This window comes from Indicator indicator, chromosome Z, assembly GCF_027791375.1.
Source record: "Indicator indicator isolate 239-I01 chromosome Z, UM_Iind_1.1, whole genome shotgun sequence".
NCBI lineage: Eukaryota > Metazoa > Chordata > Aves > Piciformes > Indicatoridae > Indicator > Indicator indicator.
The window spans coordinates 44,756,813-44,776,564 of record NC_072053.1 but is presented as its reverse complement, the minus strand read 5'-3'; the positions used below and the strand labels follow the sequence as shown (position 1 = coordinate 44,776,564).

At 43.8% G+C, this 19,752-nt stretch overlaps 1 protein-coding gene across 1 annotated transcript in view; it reads right to left on the bottom strand.

The window, feature by feature from the left end:
- ADAMTSL1 (ADAMTS like 1) overlaps nt 1-19,752 on the bottom strand; it is a 198,913-nt gene that overhangs the window by 155,041 nt on the left and 24,120 nt on the right. The window contains exon 6 of the mRNA XM_054397580.1: nt 3,669-3,905. Within this exon, the coding sequence (XP_054253555.1) occupies nt 3,669-3,905 (237 nt within the window). The remainder of the gene's footprint in view (nt 1-3,668; nt 3,906-19,752) is intronic.

Sequence of the window (19,752 nt, the reverse complement as noted above, 5' to 3'; positions counted from 1 at the left end):
TGAACTGTGAATCCACCCCTGGGGCAAACGATTGAATGTGTACTGAATGCCTCTCCAGGTGAAAGCAAACTGAGGCCTGCATTCCTCTGCTATGGGAATAGAGAAGAAAGCATTAGCAATGTCTATGGTAGCATACCATTTGGCCTGCTTGGATTCCAGCTCATATTGGAGTTCCATCATGTCTGGTACAGCTGCACTCATGGGTGGAGTTACTTCATTCAAGGCACGGAAATCAACTGTCAGACGCCACTCTCCATTCTGCTTTCGCACAGGCCAGACTGGACTGTTGAAAGGTGAATGAGTTTTGCTGATGACCTTCTGACTCTCCAACTGACGAATCAAGTTTTGAATGGGCACCAAAGAGTCACGGTTGGTTCTGTATTGTCTGTGATGCACAGTTTGAGAAGCAACCGGCAGCTTTACATCCTCTATCTCATGTTGTCCCACAACTGCAGATTCATCTGAAAGCTCAGGTCTAATGGACAACTTCAATTTTCCTCCATCAATTTCTACAGTTGCTATTCCAAAAGCCCATTTGTAACCCTTAGGGTCTTTAAAACGCCCTTCTCTCAGAAAGTCAATTCCCAAAATACAAGGTGCATTAGGACCTGTTACAATAGTATGTTTCTTCCACTGCTTCCCAGTTAAACTTATATCAACCTCTATCTTAAACAACTCTTGAGATCCACCAGTGACTCCCTGAATAGTTATAGATTCTCCCCCTTGATAATTTGATGGTATGATGGTGCACTGAGCTCCTGTGTCAACCAAGGCCCTGTACTTCTGAAATTTTGAAGTGCCAGGCCACTGGATGTACACATCCCAATAGACTCTGTTATCTCCATTATCCCTTACCTCCCCCTGGTGGAAGGCAGGGCACCCCTAATGGTGGGGATTACCTCCACATGTACAGCCGGCACAATGTCCAGCACCAGAATTAGGATCACTGTTGGAGCTATCAGAGTTGTTCTGGGAAACTGAGGAAGCGACAGCTACCCACCTGGTATTGCTACCTCGGGATCTGCCCCTCTGCAGCTCCCGTAACCTCTTGAAAAGTCAGAAGTTGGTTGACCATCCCATCTGTTCATGTTCTCACCAAACTGATCACGCAGAGTTATCCAGATACTGCCACGTGATTGCCTCTGCTGTCTGTTTTGGTTTGACCTATTCTGGAATGGCCTTCTTGGAGCACGTCTGTTTCTGACAGCTGAAACTTGTATCCATCTGGAGGAAGAGGAATTAGAATCATCCCCCTTCATCAAGTTGGATATGGAGGTTTTAAGTTCCTCCTTCAGCTCTTTCATGCAATTCTTCATTTCTCCAGATAAAGTTTCAATGGCTGAAACCAAAGAAGTACGTGCAAGACTATCCTCCAACTGCCTCATTTGGTCAGTGAAATGGCCAACAGTAGGAGGTGCTCCACCATAATTTCTTGCCACAATCCTGCTTGCCAGAATAGTAGCATAATTAGGAGGAGCAAGCTTAATGAGCTTTTTGGCAAGGCCTGTTCCAACAGGAATTTCATCAGGATTCAGAGTCTTATGATCTCCATACATTACTTCTCTCACAGCAAACTCTCTCAGACGCTTGATTCCCTCAGCTATTGTGGTCCAAGGCTTAGGGTTCCATGGTAAATCATCTCTGCTGGGGTACCTCAGCGAGACTGCCAGTAGGAGGCGTGCCCACAGAGAAACTTTACCAATGCACTTGCCTAGATGCCTGTCTATGCCTGTATCCTTTGAGAGCATCCCCAACTGAGAGGCCGACTTGTCACCTACCACCAATGCTGGGGCTCCCATATCAAAACACCTGGCTAGCCAAGACAGGACTGGCTCATTATCTCCTCTGATGTAATCCTTCCTCACATGTCTAATTTCCTGTCTGGGTGCATTAGCTGACTGTATGTCATCCTCATCCTCATCCTCATCATCATCATCATCATCCTGAGGTCGCTGTCCCCATAATCCTATTTTAATCCTCCGTTGAATTTCTTTGAGTTCAGAGGCACTACCAGCAGTTGCTAATCTACCAGGGTCTACATCCTGACCTACATTTCCATCATCCATGTGGGGTCTCAAGAGGTCTACCAGAGTTTTAAGGCTAACCCTCTCTTCCTCATCAGAAGGATCTTTCTTAAGAGAGGGACCCTGTGTAGAAGGACCCTCATCTCCATCTGCACCATCTCCTGCAGCATCTGCATCTCCTTTACGCTTTCTGGTTACAGTGGCCACCGAATTCACTGGCTTGGTTTTCACATTCACAGCAGAGTTGGAAGAGCAAGTAGTCTTATGTCTTTCTTGACACAGTGCTATCAGTAGCCATATGATTATTCCAAGAAGCAACAAAATTAAGATTAAGGCTAGTACAAGATATCTAAGGTACCACTGGTTCCAAGGACCCTCTGTAGTTGTAAGAGGAGTAACAAACTCATATGTGTCTGCTAGCAGATCCATACTTGAGTTACCATAGCTTCTTAGCCCAATAAGACCATAACAGAATTCACCAACATTCAGTAACTTGTTCTTAACCCAAAGAAACGACTTATATGCCACGTATCTCACAATCTTGTCTATCATGCAGGAAACAGCCCATCTGTAAACAATCACACTGATAATAGATAAAATAGAATGACTCAGAACCCAAAACAGCTTCATTTTGCTTCCTAATCTGAGCAGGAATAAATCAAACAAGCAATCGAGCCCCACGTTGGGCGCCAAAAATAAAAAGTGTGTCGGTGTGAGCTGAAATTCCCCCCCCACCGACAATAACCAGGCTAGCCCAGTCTGGAAGCAAATGAAAAGCTGTATTTACAAGCAGAGTCTAAAATCTACAATGAAATGCAATGAATATGTACAAATATACAAAATTCACAACATTCACAAATATATACAATCAACAGAAAAAGCACAACCGATCTCCCTTTGCTTCCCTCCAAGGGGACCCTCCCAAAGGGGCCTCCCTCTCCCAGGAGCTTCCCCCCCAGCCCCCCTGGACAGAGAAGCAGAGTTAGTTAAGCAGAAAGTTGTTAACTTAGCTGCCAAGGTCAGTGTGTTATCTTCAGCCAGAAGAGAAGAAGAAACAGCAGCCAGACAGCCCAGCAACTGCCCCCACTGCCGAACGCAGAATGTGCAGAGTGCCTACTTTGTTTTGGGTAATAGTTCTTAAACATTTCTATCTATCCAATGGAAGTGTTTAGAACAATCGTTATTTTGATCTCTTACACCCAATAGTGACTTATTTACATTCTTTCACTTTCTCTGTTCTGAACTTTGCAAGGAAAAATTAAAAAGACAGTTTCAAACCACCACAGTTACTTACAGGAAGCAATAATCCTTAAAGATAATGCAATTTCATAGAGTTGAAAAATGTGGGCATATACAAATGAGAAGCTAAACCATTATTTTATACTGCTTTCAAATGAAATCTGACACAGCAGCAAACTATACCAAATGGTTCAGAAACTGAGAACACAAAAAATCCCCAAGCATAAAATAAGAAAATAACCTCTGAATTTATATGATTCTGCCAAGCAAAGTAGATGTAGTCATCTTAGAATGAAAACAGATTATTAAAATGAAGATCCTAACATGATACAAGTATGGATGAGGAAAGAGATTTGAAGGGAGGAGTTATAAGGAAAGACATTAGGGTAGGGCTTCTCTCCTTACTTGGCACAAGCCACTGATGCACATGTCCAAGGATTCAGTGTAGCATCGTGTCCCATCCAGAACTTTGGGTGCCAGCTCCACAACCAGAGCTGTTCCTCTGGCTTGGCACTTTAGCGAGCATGGGTTGTCGGGGTCATTAGAGATGGGAATCCACTCATAAAACTGTCCCTGGTACTTGACATCATTGTGAGCAGAGCACTGCTGGGCACGGAAATCACCTGCTTCTGGTGGGCAGTCCTGCAGAAAAGAAAGAGGAAAATGTCAGATGGTCTACTCAGGAGAGTTAGTCACACTGCCATTCAGCTACTGTGCTCCACAGCTTCCAGATGTAGTTTTCCTGTTTAAAGAAGACTGACTGAAGTAGCTACCGCTACATAGAATTCAACTGGACAATTATAACTTTTTCTTTTTGTTCTGCAAAAGTATTGACAGAACATCGAGATCATGTGTAAATATGCTTGGGACATTAGAAATGCATGGTTCGTGTCTTAACCACAGCCCTGAAATGCTCTTGCTGAATTTCTTTCCACTTGTGCCTATATATTGGAAAGTATACATGCACTGCCACACTATTCCAGAGAAATCTTCTTCTTCGTTTGAAGAGAAAGAAAAAAGAACTATGTGTTTGTCTATTGAAGACTATCATTAACTTTTTTTTCCCCCTCTGTGACCTAAACCATTTTGTAGGACAAAAAAGAATCAGAAAAGTGCAACAAATATTTACATTTCTTTAGCTTACAATTTCATAACTCTCATAATTAACAACTTACTGTTATTTTACTGAGAAGACATTTAAAAAGCCAACTTGTAAATTCTTCAGGAGGTATGTGAGTCACATAAACCCTACTATGAATCCACTACACCTGAATATTAAAAAGACCACTCATACTACTTAAAGTCTCTTGATGACAATGTGAGGCCTTTCTTACACACATACACTTTTGTTGCATCACTTAGCGCTCAAAACCATGAGTCAAGTTCTCAAGAGAGCAACAGGAACTTCAAAATCATGAGACTTTAGACAAAATAAACATGAGTTCCTTTTATTTCCTTTCCAGTTTTTGATCCTTGAAGAATGATATTTCAAGTTTTCCTGTACAAGTAACCACAAAGGCTAGAGATTAATGTGGTTTTTTTTTTTTTTTTTTTTTTTTTTTTTTTGTAAGAAGTAACCTCAATTTCTCAAATAATTACTGAAACACAGGAGCTAAGCGTTAGGAAAAGTATTGAACACCTTTAACAACAAAAGGAGGACTACAGAAAATCCCCATCCTTTACTGGATGCGGAGGAAAACAGTGACTAAGGATGAGGAGAAGGCTGATGTGCTCAATGCTTTGCCTCAGACTTTAGCACTGGAACCATCAGTTCCCTGGACACCCAGCCTCATGAACTAGGAGTCAGGGAAGGGAAGCTGCTATTCTCAAATAGAGAAGGGCTGGTGGGAGATGTGATGGTCGGAGGCTGTCTAGGGTTCAGCAATCACGAGATAGTGGAGTTTTCAGTATGCAGGGAAATAGGGAGGAGCAGTAACAGAACCCTCACCTTGGACTTCCAGAGGGCAAACTTCAGCCTGTTTAAGCAACTTATTAGGAAAGTTTCCTGGGTAGCAGCCCTTAAGGACAAAGGGGTCCAGGACGGCTGGACCTACTTCAAACAGGAGCTCTTGAAGACACAGGAACTGGCAGTTCCCACGTGCCGAAAGACGAGCCAGCGGGGAAGGTGACTGGCTTGGATGAGCAAACAGCTCTTGAAGAAATTAAGGGAAAAAAAGAGGGTGTATCACCTTTGGAAAAGGGGGAAGGCAATTCAAGATACTTTTAAGGATGTTGTTAGAACATGTTGGTGAAAAATTAGAGAGCCAAAAGCCCAGTTAGAACTCAAACTGGCCACTGCTGTGAAAGACAATGAAAAGCATTTTTATAAATATATTAATGCTAAAAAGAGGGACAACAAGAACCTCCACTCTTTATTGGACCTGGAGGGAAACATTGTAACTAAAGGTGAGGAGAAGGCTGAGATTCTAAATACCTTCTTTGCCTCAATTTTCAAGAGTAAGGCAGGAGGACTTCAAGATAACTGGCCTCCTGAACTGGTAGATGGTACCCCTGACTTCCATGAGGAATTAGTTCTGGACTTGCTGAGCCACTTGGGTACTCACAAGTCCATGAGACCAGATGGGATCCATCCTAGGGTACTGAGAGAGCTGGCAGATGAGCTGGTCAAGCCTCTCTACATCATTTTCCACCAGTCCTGGCTCACTGGAGAGGTCCCAGAAGACTGGAAACTGGCCAATGTGATGCTCATCCACAAGAAGGGCCAGATGGAGGAACCTAGAAACTACAGGCCTGTCAGCCTGACCTCAGTGCCAGGGAAAATTTTGGAGCAGATCGTCTTGGGAGCAATCACAGCACACCTGCAGGATAGCAAGGGATCAGGTCCAGCCAACATGGATTTAGGAAGTGCAGGTCCTGCCTCACCAACCTGATCTCCTTCTATGATCAGGTGACCTGCCTGGTGGATGTGGGGCAGGCTGTGGATGTAGTCTACCTGGACTTCAGCAAGGCCTTTGACACTGTTCCCCACAGCAAACTCCCGGCCAAGCTGTCAGCCTGTGCCTTGGACAGCAGCACTCTGTGCTGGGTTAGGAACTGGCTGGAGGCCCAGGCCCAGAGAGTGGTGTTGAATGGTGCCACATCCAGCTGGCAGCCTGTCACTAGTGGTGTCCCCCAGGGATCAGTGTTGGGCCCCATCCTGTTCAATATCTTTATTGATGATCTGGATGAGAGGATTGAGTTAGTCATCAGCAAATTTGCAGATGACACCAAGCTGGGAGCAGGTGTTGATCTTTTAGATGGTAGAAGGGCTCTGCAGAGAGACCTTGACAGGCTGGACAGATGGGCAGAGTCCAACAGGATGGCATTCAACAAGTCCAAGTGCCAGGCACTGCACTTTGGCAAAACAACCCCATGCAGTGCTACAGGCTGGGGTCAGAGTGGCTGGAGAACAACCAGGCAGAAAGGGACCTGGAGGTACTGGTTGACAGCCGCCTGAACATGAGCCAGCAGTGTGCCCAGGCAGCCAAGAAGGACAATGGCATCCTGGCCTGCATCAGGCATAGTGTGGCCAGCAGGCACAGGGCAGTCATTCTGCCCCTGTACTCAGCATTGGTTAGGCCACACAATGAGTACTGTGTCCAGTTCTGGGCCCCTCAATTCAAGAAGGACATTGAGATACTTGAATGTGTCCAGAGAAGGGCAGCGAGGCTGGTGAGAGATCTGGAACACAAACCCCACGAGGAGAGGCTGAAGAAGAGGAGGCTCAGGGGAGACCTCATTGCTGTCTACAACTACCTGAAGGGAGGCTGTAGCCAGGAGGGGGTTGGTCTCTTCTCCCAGGCAACCAGCACCAGAACAAGAGGACACAGTCTCGAGCTGCACCAGGGGAAGTTTAGGCTCGAGGTGAGGAGAAAGTTCTTCACGGAGAGAGTTTTTAGACACTGGAATGTGCTGCCCAGGGAGGTGGTGGAGTCCCTGGAGGTGTTCAAGAGGGGATTGGACGTGGCACTTGGTGCCATAGTTTAGTAGTCATGAGGGCTTGGGTGACAGGTTGGACTTTGATGATCCTTGAGGTCTTTTCCAACCTTATTGATTCTGTGATTCTGTGATTCTGTGAATCAGAATGAGGTCATCACAATAAATGAGGAAGTGGTCAGTGATCTGCCACATCACTTAGATGATCACAAGTCTATAAGGCTGGATGTACACCCAAGGGGGCTGAGAGAGTTGGCAGAGGTTCTCACCAAGCCACTATCCATTATTTACCTGAAGTCATGGATAACGGGGGAGGTCTCAATGGACTGGAGGGTAGCAAATGTAACACCTATCTACAAGAAAGGAAGAAAAGAGGATCTGGGAAACTATAGACCTGTCAGTCTGACCTTGATACCAGGGAAGGTCATGGAGCAGATCATCTCAAGCACCATTACACACCATATAGAAAACAACCAGAGGATTACAGACAGTCAGCATGGGTGCATGAAGGGGAGGTCCTGCCTGACCAACCTGATCTCCTTCTATAACAAGATGACCTGACTGTTGGATGAGGGAAAGGCTGTGGATATTGTCTACCTAGACTTTCGAAAAGCCTTTGACATTGTTCCACAGAATTCTTGTGGACAAACTGGCTGCTCATAGCTTGGATGAGCACAGGCTGTGATGGATAAAGCACTGGCTGGGAGAAGAGGCCCAAAGAGTGGTGGCCAAAGGAGTTAAATCCAGATGGTGACCAGTCACAAGTGGTGTTCCTCAGGGTTCAGTGTCAGGACCACTTCTGTTTAACATCTTTATTGATGACCTTGGTGAAGAAATAGAGTGTGTCATCAGCAAGTTCACACCAAATCAGGTGGGAATGTTGATCTGCACGAGGGTAGAGAGGCTCTACAAAGGGATTTGGATCAATGGGCCAACATTAATGGGTTGAGCTTCAACAGGGCCAAATGCCAGGTCCTGCACTTGGATCACAACAGTTCCAAGCAATGTTAGAGGCTTGGGGAAGTGTGGCTGGAAAGCTGTCTGGCAGAAAGAGACCTAGTGTTTCTAATCAACAAGCAGCTGAATATGAACAAGCAGTGTGCCCAGGTGGCCAAGAAAGCCAATGGCATCCTGGCTTATATCAGAAATGCTGTGTCCCTTTGCACTTGGCACTGGTGAGGCCACACATTGTGTGATGTGTCCGGTTTTGGACACCTCAGTACAAGAGAGATGTTGAGGTGCTGGAGCAAGTGCAGAGGAGGGCAACAAAGCTGGTGAAGGGTCTGGAGAATAAATCTTATGAAGAGTGACTGAAGGAGCTGGGGCTGTTTAGTTTGGAATAGAGTAGGCTGAGGGGAGACCTCATCACTCTCTACAACTACCTGAAAGCACACTGTGGAGAGGTTGGTGCTGGTCTCTTATCACAAGTAATTAGTGATAGAACAGCCTCAAGATGTGACTCTATAGGTTTAGACTGGACATTAGGAAGATTTTTTTTCACAGAAAGAGTGGTCAGGCACTAGAATATGCTGCCCAGGGAGGTGGTTAAGTCACCAACCCCAGATGTTTTTAAAGGTTGTTTGAATGTGGGGCTGGGGGTTATGGTTTAGGGGTGAAACTTGTATGGTGCGGTTATTGGTTGGACTTGGTTATCCTGAGGGTCTTTTCCAACCTGAACATTTCTGTGATTCTGTGAATTATGGCAAAAAAGTAAATGATGGTAATATGGCTGCCTCAGATTGTTAAAGTCCTGTAGTCCTCCAACTTGCTGCTGTAAGGAAATCTGCTTCTCAGTGAAATATGGTCTAATATGAAGTGAAATGCATACCTCTTTTACCCTTTCCTAGAGGTCTGTTACTTTTAAAATAAAGAATCATAAATTTCCTCCCAGCTAGGAAAGCCTTGCTGCTATTGAGTCAAAATATCTCTTCTGAGGTTTAAATAATCACCTCTTGTTCTCAGACCTTTTTGTACGCCTTCACTAACACTTTTCTGCTTCTTTTAAATAGGGCAGATTATTACAGCTTTCAGTATATGAATGGCATGAGAGATGCTTGTCACTTTGTAGTATTAAAGGGTCATTGTTTGGTATTGAGGTCTAAAATACAACCTGTGTTAAAACCCAAGCTTTCAAACCTTCTCTTGAAGCAAACTGGCAGAATCTTGGCTAAAAATCTGAGCTTTAGCTCAAACTGAGGGAAACCAATCTGGGCTCGCATTCACTGGGTAGTGACAATGTGGTTATGCTGGTTCTGTTCAAATGTTGAATCATGTTGGATCACATCACTCCAAAAATTTCTTACAGTGAATGATATACACATCTAAGGGATGGCGCTAAGCCACGCATCTTCAGCTAATTTTCTTTGTACCATGAGAACTAATTTTCACTTTGTTTGTTTTGTACTTGATTGTGATGCAACCCAGGAGTCATGAGTGAAGCTACAATTGAAAGTTTTGCTGTCTAAGTGCAGGGGAATAGCACTGCTGCTACAAAAGGTTAAATGGATTAAGGTACAAGGGGGGGGGAAAAAAGATTTCCTGTAAATCTTGCTCTAGAAAAATATGTATCAAAGATTAATAATCCAGAGGTCATAAACTGTTTTGAAACTGGAGGTTGAAAGTCCAGGCTCATAAATGGAATTTTACTGCTGGAGGCTTTCGATAGCACACAGTTTTTCTATTCATATGTTACAGAAGTTTTTAAAAAGTCAAATGTTGGAAGTATTTCAGTTTGATTTTAAAATCTCCAGAAGAACTTGGAGGCAAGCAGGCCTATTTTGTGATTAGGGCAAAATGTGGATACAGGACAAATTTTGGACAGCAGCACAGAGTGAAAAGAGTAGAAAAACATGTGGGAAATTCATTATTCCTCTGTAGCTGTGTAATCAGAGAAAATGTGGTCTTTATGTTCTGCTTTCAAACAGGATGAACAAGACAGTTACAGCTTGACCCAAGGTCTGGTTTACCTCTATTTTCGAAGAGACAAGAGATGAGCAAAGAGGAACAATGTGGCCTTATTTCCTGCTGCAAAATCTTCTGATGCATACCCTTTCTCTGATTTTTTTCTGTCCATAAATGAATACAGTCAGGTCTATTGGCTTGGCTTAGGCTGGTTCCAGAAATCCAAGCCAGCTCTCTTGTTTGGTTAAAATTTGGCTCTACCTTTGAAATTTCCTGGCTTGCAATATCTTTATTTTTACAAAGATAGAAAAGTCCAATAAAGCACACAACATACAGAGTTCATCTTCCTGCTTTGTACAGTATTCAATACTATGCTTGTTGTGTTGAATTTTATTTTTAAATTAAAAATGTAGAGTAAACATAACAAGCTTTTAGGACACGGCAGGTGACCAGGACTGATGATAAATACTTCCAGTCTTTGATATCACAATCAAAATAAAACAATGGATTTAAATAGTACAGCTTGTGTTTAAAATTTCTCATATGAAATTTGAAGCCATTCAAATAATACATTCAAGTAGTCAGAAACACAGACATACATACTAATCTTGTCACAGAGATATGAAAAAGGCTCACAGTCTGGTCCACCAGTTTTCTCCTACTGAAGTTGGGATGCCTAGTTCTAAGGCCGTGAAGATCCCTTACCCTCATGGGGGGAATTTTTCTCTTAGTAAGAAAGCATGTATACTTGCACCTATACACATAACACCTTCATAACCTGTGTAATGCTTTGTATACTAAAATGGACAGTGTTAAGAGAAGTAATGGTTGAAATATTAGATACAGGTCAATGAGACTGAAAAAGCAGGGGCTGTAGAACTTGGTATGAATTATCAATCCATGGTTTTGATGTTGTGTGGGGGGTTTTTTGTTGTTGTTTGTTTTATTTTCTTTTATTTTTGAAACTTATTCTTTATTGTTTCATGTCAGTGGGGATCAGAGCCTCTTTGTGCTGGGCTTTGTGCAATGATATAATGAAAGACAGACAAAAGATCGCAGCCTGTAAATGAATATTCTAGATGCTGGAATAAGAGCTAGAGCAAAGCCAGCCTTTGGTTGCATATCTGTTCAAGCAGCAAACTGCTATTTACTTCCTAACGTTTGCACGCATTTACAATAAAAATATTTGCTGTTTTTGAGGAAGTCTTTCCCATGTTTCCGTTCTGTAGTGCTAGCTCCTGGATAGGAGAAACTGTAGACTCTGACTCCACAAAAATCTTTTCTTCCCGTTAAAAAAAAATCACTCTGGTTTTGGTATGTGCATGAAGAGGATCCCCTACAGCTCCCAGCTAGCACTTCTTCAGTGATCTGAGTGAAGTTATGCTTTATTCCACTTAAGGGTCTGATCCTGGAAGCTATCTAACAGTATGTAGTTTGTCTGCCTGCAAAACAGGACAACAGACAAGGGTGCCCCCACACTTTGAGACAGCCAAAAGTCATGGGCCAAGTCAGAGTAGCAGCAAACCCAAAGTAACACATCTTTGCACAGGTTATATAGTTCTGCAAGGTGTTTTGCTAACCACACCCTCATGGCTTGTATTTGGCTTGGAGCATGCAGCGACACTGGTATCCGTCTGCAAAAGCACTGTAGTCCTGCTTCAGGTTACTGCAGCTTTGGCTCTGTGTTCAAATTTTATCAGCTTTGTTTTCTTTTGGAAATTATCTATGGGTCACTGTAGACATGAGGAACCACCCCATTGCACTCCTTGAAGAATCAGAAAGAACTAATAAACTTTAAAGTCCATTTATATTCAAGCTTCTTATTCATTAAGACTTTTAGGCTAGAAAATGTACAGTGAATAGAAAATAACTGTTCCTTCTATAACTCTGTGTGGCCTGTGTCACGATCTTTAGTTTGTGAAGTTCTGTGAGGTTCATTAAACACTGAGTCTATGCTGGATACCTATAATCTCCATATATCCTATCAGGTCAAGATTTCCCCCACTACAATGAAAATATATGTATTATCAGAAACCTCTTTGATGTATAAAATCTATTTTAAATTAAGCATAGGAGTTTCATCTTCACTTTTAGAGACCCAATGCTGGCCATATTATTACAGCTTCATTTGTTTCCTCACCTCCAAATTATGTTTTTTTAACTTGACCTCCTATTTGACCCTATTGTAATTCATAAGGTCCATGGAGTTTTGCCATGTTTGAATCACATGCAAAACAATTTCTATTAATCAACAAACCACTGGAAAAGATAAGATGAATCCCAGATGTCCCTTGATGGTGATAGGTAGATCAAATTTCGTAGGACAAAAGGGGGTCAGGCATTTTAAAGCGGGTGAAATGAAGAAGATTGTATCTAAGCTGTGATAGGTGGAAGCAGTTGAGGAACCTTAAAACGGTTTACAATATATGTGCCTGTATATTTGCAGAAGCCAAGAATGATTTAGTATACCTGGAGTTTTTCCCCTGAGAAAAAATTGCTAACAAGTCAACTATTCAGTGTACAGCATCTGACAAAACAGCCTACTGAACCAGTTCCATGAAGTATGCATAAAGTTTTAGCTGCACCAATTTCCCTCCTGAGACAGAAAGCCTGAGGCCCTCAAACAGAGGCTTGGCCAAGACATTTAGTCTTCAGATGAAAGTACAGAGACTTGAGAGATCTAGGGATTTAATGAAGCCTTGTTGAGTGCCCTGCTTAAATTAAGTTTCTTGCAGTCAGATTTTTTGCTAGTCTACTTCTGTGAGCTTCTAAATAGGTGGGGATCACATTTAGCTGTTTAGTGAGGCTGATACCAACAACCCCAAGATATTGCAATGTTTGACAGAGAGAGTCATTAGAGAAATAATACGAACAAAGTAAATGGCAGAACATCTGCAGAGGCTTCTACTCTGTATTACATAGACATGAAGTAGAGACGAGGGTTGAAACAGTCAGTGAACTGTAAATCTAAACCTCTGTAAATATTTGTCACTAGAAGTATTTATAAAGTAACTTTTTGTTTTTACAAAAATAAAAGCCATTTTCTTAGATGTCTTTTCACATTTTTGGCAAATAATTCAATACGCAGCTTTTAATGTAATTTAAATTTTTTTATTTGTTCATACTTTTTAAACATTAAAATGCAAATGTTTAAATTAGATATGGTAATGTGTATTTCAGCTTGAAAAACTTCCAAATATTTCAGTCAAAAGCTAATACAAGTATATAATATTAAAGTAATATTACAAGTATAAGTAATATATTATAAGTACAAGAATATAATATTAAAGTTTTCTTAAAAGCACCATAGGTGTCACACTGGCAGATCAAAAAGAGGTATTAACGTGAAAACATATTACTATTCTCAGCAATACTGAGTTTAAATTTATAAATCCTGTAGATTCCTGAAGAGTCCTGAATGGAATTCTCATGGAAGTGATTCAGATTGTTTGGTCTTCAAAGATTCTTCATGAATTTCTATAGAACTGAAGTAACAGGGTGTTGTGTTCTATTTTTTAAGAGTCAGAGATTCACAGGACTTCTTTCTGAGAAGTTAAGGAATTCGAGTCAAAGCTGCTATCATTAGCAACAGAATAGAGCACTTTTTCCCAGGTATGAAGAAATAATTACAAGTTGACACACTGAGGTTTTAAAATGCACACATTCAGAAATAAGATGGCAATTATTAATATGGAGCATTTTTAAGAATAGACAAGAGTCACAATAAATTATCTCACTGTGGGGGAACTTCAACTTAAAAAGAAAATTCACATTAAAGGAATTTTATGTTAGTAAGGAGATACAGGTAGTGCTTATACTTCCTCCCCCCTGCTTCCCCTTAATTTTACTGCAAAATCCACACTGGGAATTTTGATTTCTAACCATCCTCTGGTAGAGGGTAGAAAAATTATTTCTGCTAATGACTTTCGCAGATCTACAATTTTCTGCCTAGTCGTGATGCTTCTCATACACACAAGCCAGAGTTTATGAGAATTATGCACTTATATGGAAGTTCATGTTTGACACCTTCCAACAGCCTGGGCTTTGATGCATAGAGAGAAGATAATGGCATTTTGTTGAAAGTAAGATCAGCAATATCATTGCTGATGTTTAAAACTCTGGCATGAGCTGATAAGAAACAGGGATGGAAGCATCTTGACTGAATGAAAGCCAAGAAATGAGGGATCGCATTGCAGTTGGTATTTCTGCTGAGTGAAGAATCACGGAATCACAGAATTATTGAGGCTGGAATAGACCTCTGAGATCATCAAGTCCAGCCTGTGACCTAACACCACCACACTGACTAGATCATGTCACTCAGCGCTACATCTAATCTTTTTAAACACCTCCAGGGATGGCAACTCCACCATCTCCCTGGGCAATCTGTTCCAGTGTCTAATTATCCTTTCCATGAGATAGTGCTTCATAATATCCAGCCTAAATTTTCCCTGACACAGCTTCAGGCCATGCCCTTTCATCTTGCCACAAGTCACCTGGGAGAAGAGGTTGACCTTATTACAACTTCCCTTCAGGTAGTTCTAGAGTGTGATAAGGTCCCCACTGAGTGTCCTCTTCTGCAAGCTGAACAACCCCAGCTCCCTCAGGCTCTCCTCATAAGACTTTCCCTCGAGCCTATTCAGCAGTCTCATCACTCTCTTCTGGACCTGCCCCAGTACTTCCTGAAGTGAGTGGCCCAGAACTGCACAGAGCACTTGAGGTGAGGTCTCACCAGTGCCAGGTACAGGGTCGGAATTACTTCCCTAGTCCTGCTGGCCACACTATTCCTGATAGAATCCAAGATGCCACTTGCCTTCCATGCCACCTGGGAATACTGCTGTGTGTGGCACCATGATTAACCAGGTGCCAACCATCACTCCCAGCTGCCTCCCTGCCAGGCTGCTCTCCATCCACTCATTCCCCAGTTCTGCATGGAGTTATTGTGGCCAAAATGTAGGACCTTGCACTTGGCCTTGTTAAACCTTATTGCGTTGGCCTCAGCCCATTGACCCAGCCTGTCCAGGTCTCTCTGAAGTGTCTTCCTACCCTCCAGCAGATCCACAGTCCCCCCCAAATTGGTGTCATCCACGAATTTACTGTGATTCACAGGATCACAGTATATTAGAGGTTGGAAGGGACCTCAAGAGATCATCAGGTCCAAGCCCCCCTGCCAAAGCAGGATCTCCTAGGATAGTCCTCACAGGAATGCATCCAGGTGGATTTTGAAAGTCTCCAGAGAAGGAGAATCCACAAGCCCCCTGGGCAGCCTGTTCCAGTGCTCTGTCACCCTCACTGTAAAGAAGTTTCTCCTCATGTTGAGATGAAATCTTCTATGTTCTAGTTTGAACCCATTGTTCCTTGTCTTATCACTGTGAACTACCAGAAAGAGCCTGGCCCCCTCCACTTGACACCCCCCCCCCCCTCAGATATTTATAGACATTGATCAGACCCCCTCTCAGTCTTCTCTTCTCAAGACTAAATAGCCCCAGGGATCTCAGTCTCTCTTCATAGGGGAGATGCTCAAGTCCCCTAATCACCTTCGTGGCTCTCCGTTGGATTCTCTCCAGCAAGTCTTTGGCTCTCTTGATCTGGGAAGCCCAAAACTGGACACAGTATTCCAGGTGTGGTCTCACCAGGGCAGAGTAGAGAGGTAGAACTTCCCTTGACCTGCTGGACACACCTTTCTTGATGTATCCCAGGATCCCACTGGCTCTTTTGGCCACAAGAGCACATTGTTGTTCCATGGAGAACTTGCTCTCCACCAGCACTCCAAGGTTGTTCTCTGTGGAGCTGCTTTCCAGCAGGGCAGCCCCTAACCTGTGCTGGTGCCTGTTGTTATTTCTCCCCAGATGTAGGACCTTGCACTTGTCCTTATTAAACTTCATGAGGTTTGCTTGCACCCAGCTCTCCAGCCTGTCCAGGTCACATTGGATGTCTGCACAGCCTGAGGGGGTGTCAGCCAACCCTCCCAGTTCTGTATCATCAGCGATCGTGCTGAGGGCACTCTCAATCTCCTCATCCAGGTCACTGATAAAGATATTGAACAAAACTGGACCCAATACTGATCCCTGGGGGACACCACTTGCCACAGGCCTCCAAGTTGACTCTGTGCCATTGATGATGACCCTCTGAACTCTGTTGTGGAGCCAGTTTGCAATCCACCTCACTGACCAGCCATCTATGACACATCTCCTGAGCTTTTCTATGAGGATGTTATGGGAGACAGTATCAAAAGCTTTACTGAAGTCAAGATATATGACATTCACTGCTCTTTCCTCATCTACCCACTTGGTCGTAACTTCATAGAAGGCTATCAGGTTAGTTAGACAGGATCTCCCCTTGGTAAATCCATGGTGGCTACTCCTGATGACCTTCTTGTCTTCCATGTGGTTGGAGATGACCTCCAGGACAAGCTGCTCCATCATCTTTCCAGGGATGGAAGTGAGGCTGACTGGTCTGTAGTTACCTGGGTCCTCCTTCTTGCCTTTTTTGAAGACTGGAGTGACATTTGCTTTCTTCCACTCGTCAGGCACCTCTCCTGTTCTCCATGACTTTTCAAAGATGATGGAGAGAGGTTCAGCAATGGTGTCAGCCATCTCTCTCAGCACTTGTGGATGCATCCCATCAGGGCCCATGGATTTGTGTGTCCTCAGATGATATAAGATATGTCTAACACTGTCCTAACTGACCAGAGGAATGTCCATATCTCTCCAGTTCTGCTCCCTTGCTTCTAGAGACTGAGGTTTCTGAGGGCTGGTCTTAGGAGTGAAGACTGAGGCAAAGAACGCATTCAGCAACTCTGCCATCCCTGCATCATCAGTTACTGTATCTCCCCTCTCATTCAGCAGTGGGTCCACCTTTTGCCTGCTCTTCCTTTTATTATTGATATATTTGAAAAAACTCTTCTTGTTCTCCTTCACCCTTCTGGTGAGATTCAGTTCCAGGAGGGTCTTGGCTTTCCTTGTAGCATCTCTACATTCTCTGGCTACATCTCTACAATCCTTCCAATTGAACAGTCCTTTTTTCCACATATTGTAAACCTCCTTTTTTGTTTTTGAGTTTTACTAAGGGTCCCTTGCTCATCCATGCAGGTCTTCTGCTTGCCTTACTTCTTTTTCAAAGGAATACATTTCTCTTGAGCTTGGAGGAGGTAATGTTTGAATATTAACCAGCTCTCTTGGGCCCCCCTTCCTTCCAGAGTCCTAGCCCAATGGATATTTCCAAGTAGAGTCTTGAAGAGAGGAAAGTTGGCCCTTTTAAAGTCCAGGGTTGAAATTTTACTTATTACCCTGCTTCTTTGTCTATTGATATTCAACTCTAACATGTCGTGGTTACTGCAACCAAGATTACCCACAACCTTGACATCTACAACCAGTCCTTCTTTGTTTGTTAATATCAGGTCCAGCCTTGCACTTCTCCTTGTTGGTTGTTCAACTATTTGCAGGAGAAAGTTGTCACTGATGCACTGCAAGAACCTTTTGGACTGTTTGTGCTTGGCTGGGCAATCTTTTGAATCTGAGTGGTTGAAGTCACCTACAAGAACCAGGGCACTTGATCTTGAGGCTACTTCCAGCTGCCTGTAGAAGGCCTCATCAGTAGCTTCGTCCTGGTTCGGTGGTCTGTAGTAAACCCCCACAACCATATCATCCATGGTTGTGTGTCCCTTCACTCTTACCCATAAGCTTTCAACGATTTTATCATCTCCCCCTGGGTTGAGCTCAACACATTCCAGTTACTTATTCACATAGAGAGCAACTCCACCACCTCGCCTTGTCAGCCTAAAGAGCAGAAGTTGTCCATAACCACATTCCAGTCATGGGAGCTGTCCCACCATGTCTCTGTAATTGCAACAAGAGCATAACCCTGCGACTGCACCCAGATTTCCAGTTCATCCTGCTTATCCCCCATGCTTCTTGCGTTGGTATACAGACACTTCAGAGACTTAGCAGAGGAGTATCTGTTGCCATTGTGGGTGTTGCATAATCCACTATCCCCTACAACCCCTGCGATAGCAGTGGAGCTGGTACCCTGCCTCACAATTGTCCCAGGAATGCCCTCAGTGAGGCTCGTTTTTCCCTCTTCCCCCTTCAAAATTAGTTTAAAGACCTATCAGTCAGTCCTGCCAGCTCTTGTCCTAGGATTCCTTTTCCTCTCAGAGATAAGCAGGTTTTTTTCTATAGTCAGCAGGCCTGGAGTCTTGTAGAATAGCCTGTGATTAAAGAACCCAAAAACCTTCTGTTGACACCAGTCCTGCAGCCAGGCATTAATCTGCTGGATTTTCATGTTTAGTCCATCATTAGGCAGAGCTAGTGGGGGGACAGAAGCAAATACTACTTGTGCTCCTGACCCCTTAACCATTTGTCCCAGGGCTCTGAAGTCCTTCTTCACTGATCTCAAACTCCTTTTTTGAAATTTCATCATTGCCTACTTGGAAAACCAACAATGGGTAGTAGTCAGTTGGGCGGATTACGGTAGGAAGTTTTCTTGCTACGTCCTTGACTCTGGCCCCAGGTAGGCAACAGACTTCCCTAAAGAGTGGATCAGGTCTGCATATAGGACCCCCAACGCCCTTCAGAAGCGAGTCCCCGATGACAAGCACACAGTGTTTCTTCCTCACTGCAGATGTTCTGACAGTAGGTTTGCTCGCCCCTAGCCTCTCTGAATGACGTAAACTAGATAAGCTTTCATAGCTGCTGCTAGGTGGTTCCACTTGCTGAACACTGGTTTTGGTGGAAACAGGTTCACTAAGAACAGCATATCTATAATACAGGGCACCTGAGGGGGTTCAGTGGCTTGTGGGGTGGCACGCCTGGTGCACTTGGGATAAATTTGTCTCCATTGCTCTCCAGTTTTGGAGTCATTCTGTTTGGGAAGCTGTTAAGAGAGTAGGGAGTATTTAGTGTCCATCCCAGTCATCAAGAAAGATGTTGAATAGAACTGGGCCCAGTATTGATAGCTGGGGGACACCACTGGTCACCATTCACAACCACTCTCTGTGCTTGGTCATCCAGCCAGTTTTTAACCCAGCAAAGGATGCACCTGTGCAAGCCATGGGCTGCCAGCTTTTCCAGAAGGCTGCTGTGGGAGACTTTGTCAAAGCCTTTGCTGAGGTCTAGGTAGACCACAGCCACAGCCCTCCCCTTGTCTACCAGGTAGGTAACCCAGTCATAGAACGAGATCAGGTTGGTTAGGCAGGACCTTCCTTTCCTAAACCTATGTTGGCTGGGCCTGATCCCCCTGGTTGTCTTGTACATGCTGCTTGATGGCACTCAAGATGAGCTGCTCCATGACCTCAAGAGGCACTGAGGTCAGGCTCACAGGCCTATAGTTCCCAAGATCCTCCTTTTGACCCTCCTTGTGGATGGGCGTCCCGTTGGCCTCCAGTCATCTGGGACCTCCCTAGTCAGCCAGGACCATGATAAATGATGGAGAGCAGCTTGGCCAGACCTTGTGCAAGCTCCCTAAGCACCCTAGGATGAATCCCTGCCAGACCCATTGACTTGTTAGGATGTAAGTGTCACAGCAGGTCACTAACCACTTCCTCCTGGATTACATAAGGGATATTCTGCTTTCTGTCCCAGTCTATCAACTCAGAAGCCCAATTGCCCTAAAGATATCCAATCTTTTTGTTAAAGACTGAGTCAAAGAAGCTGTT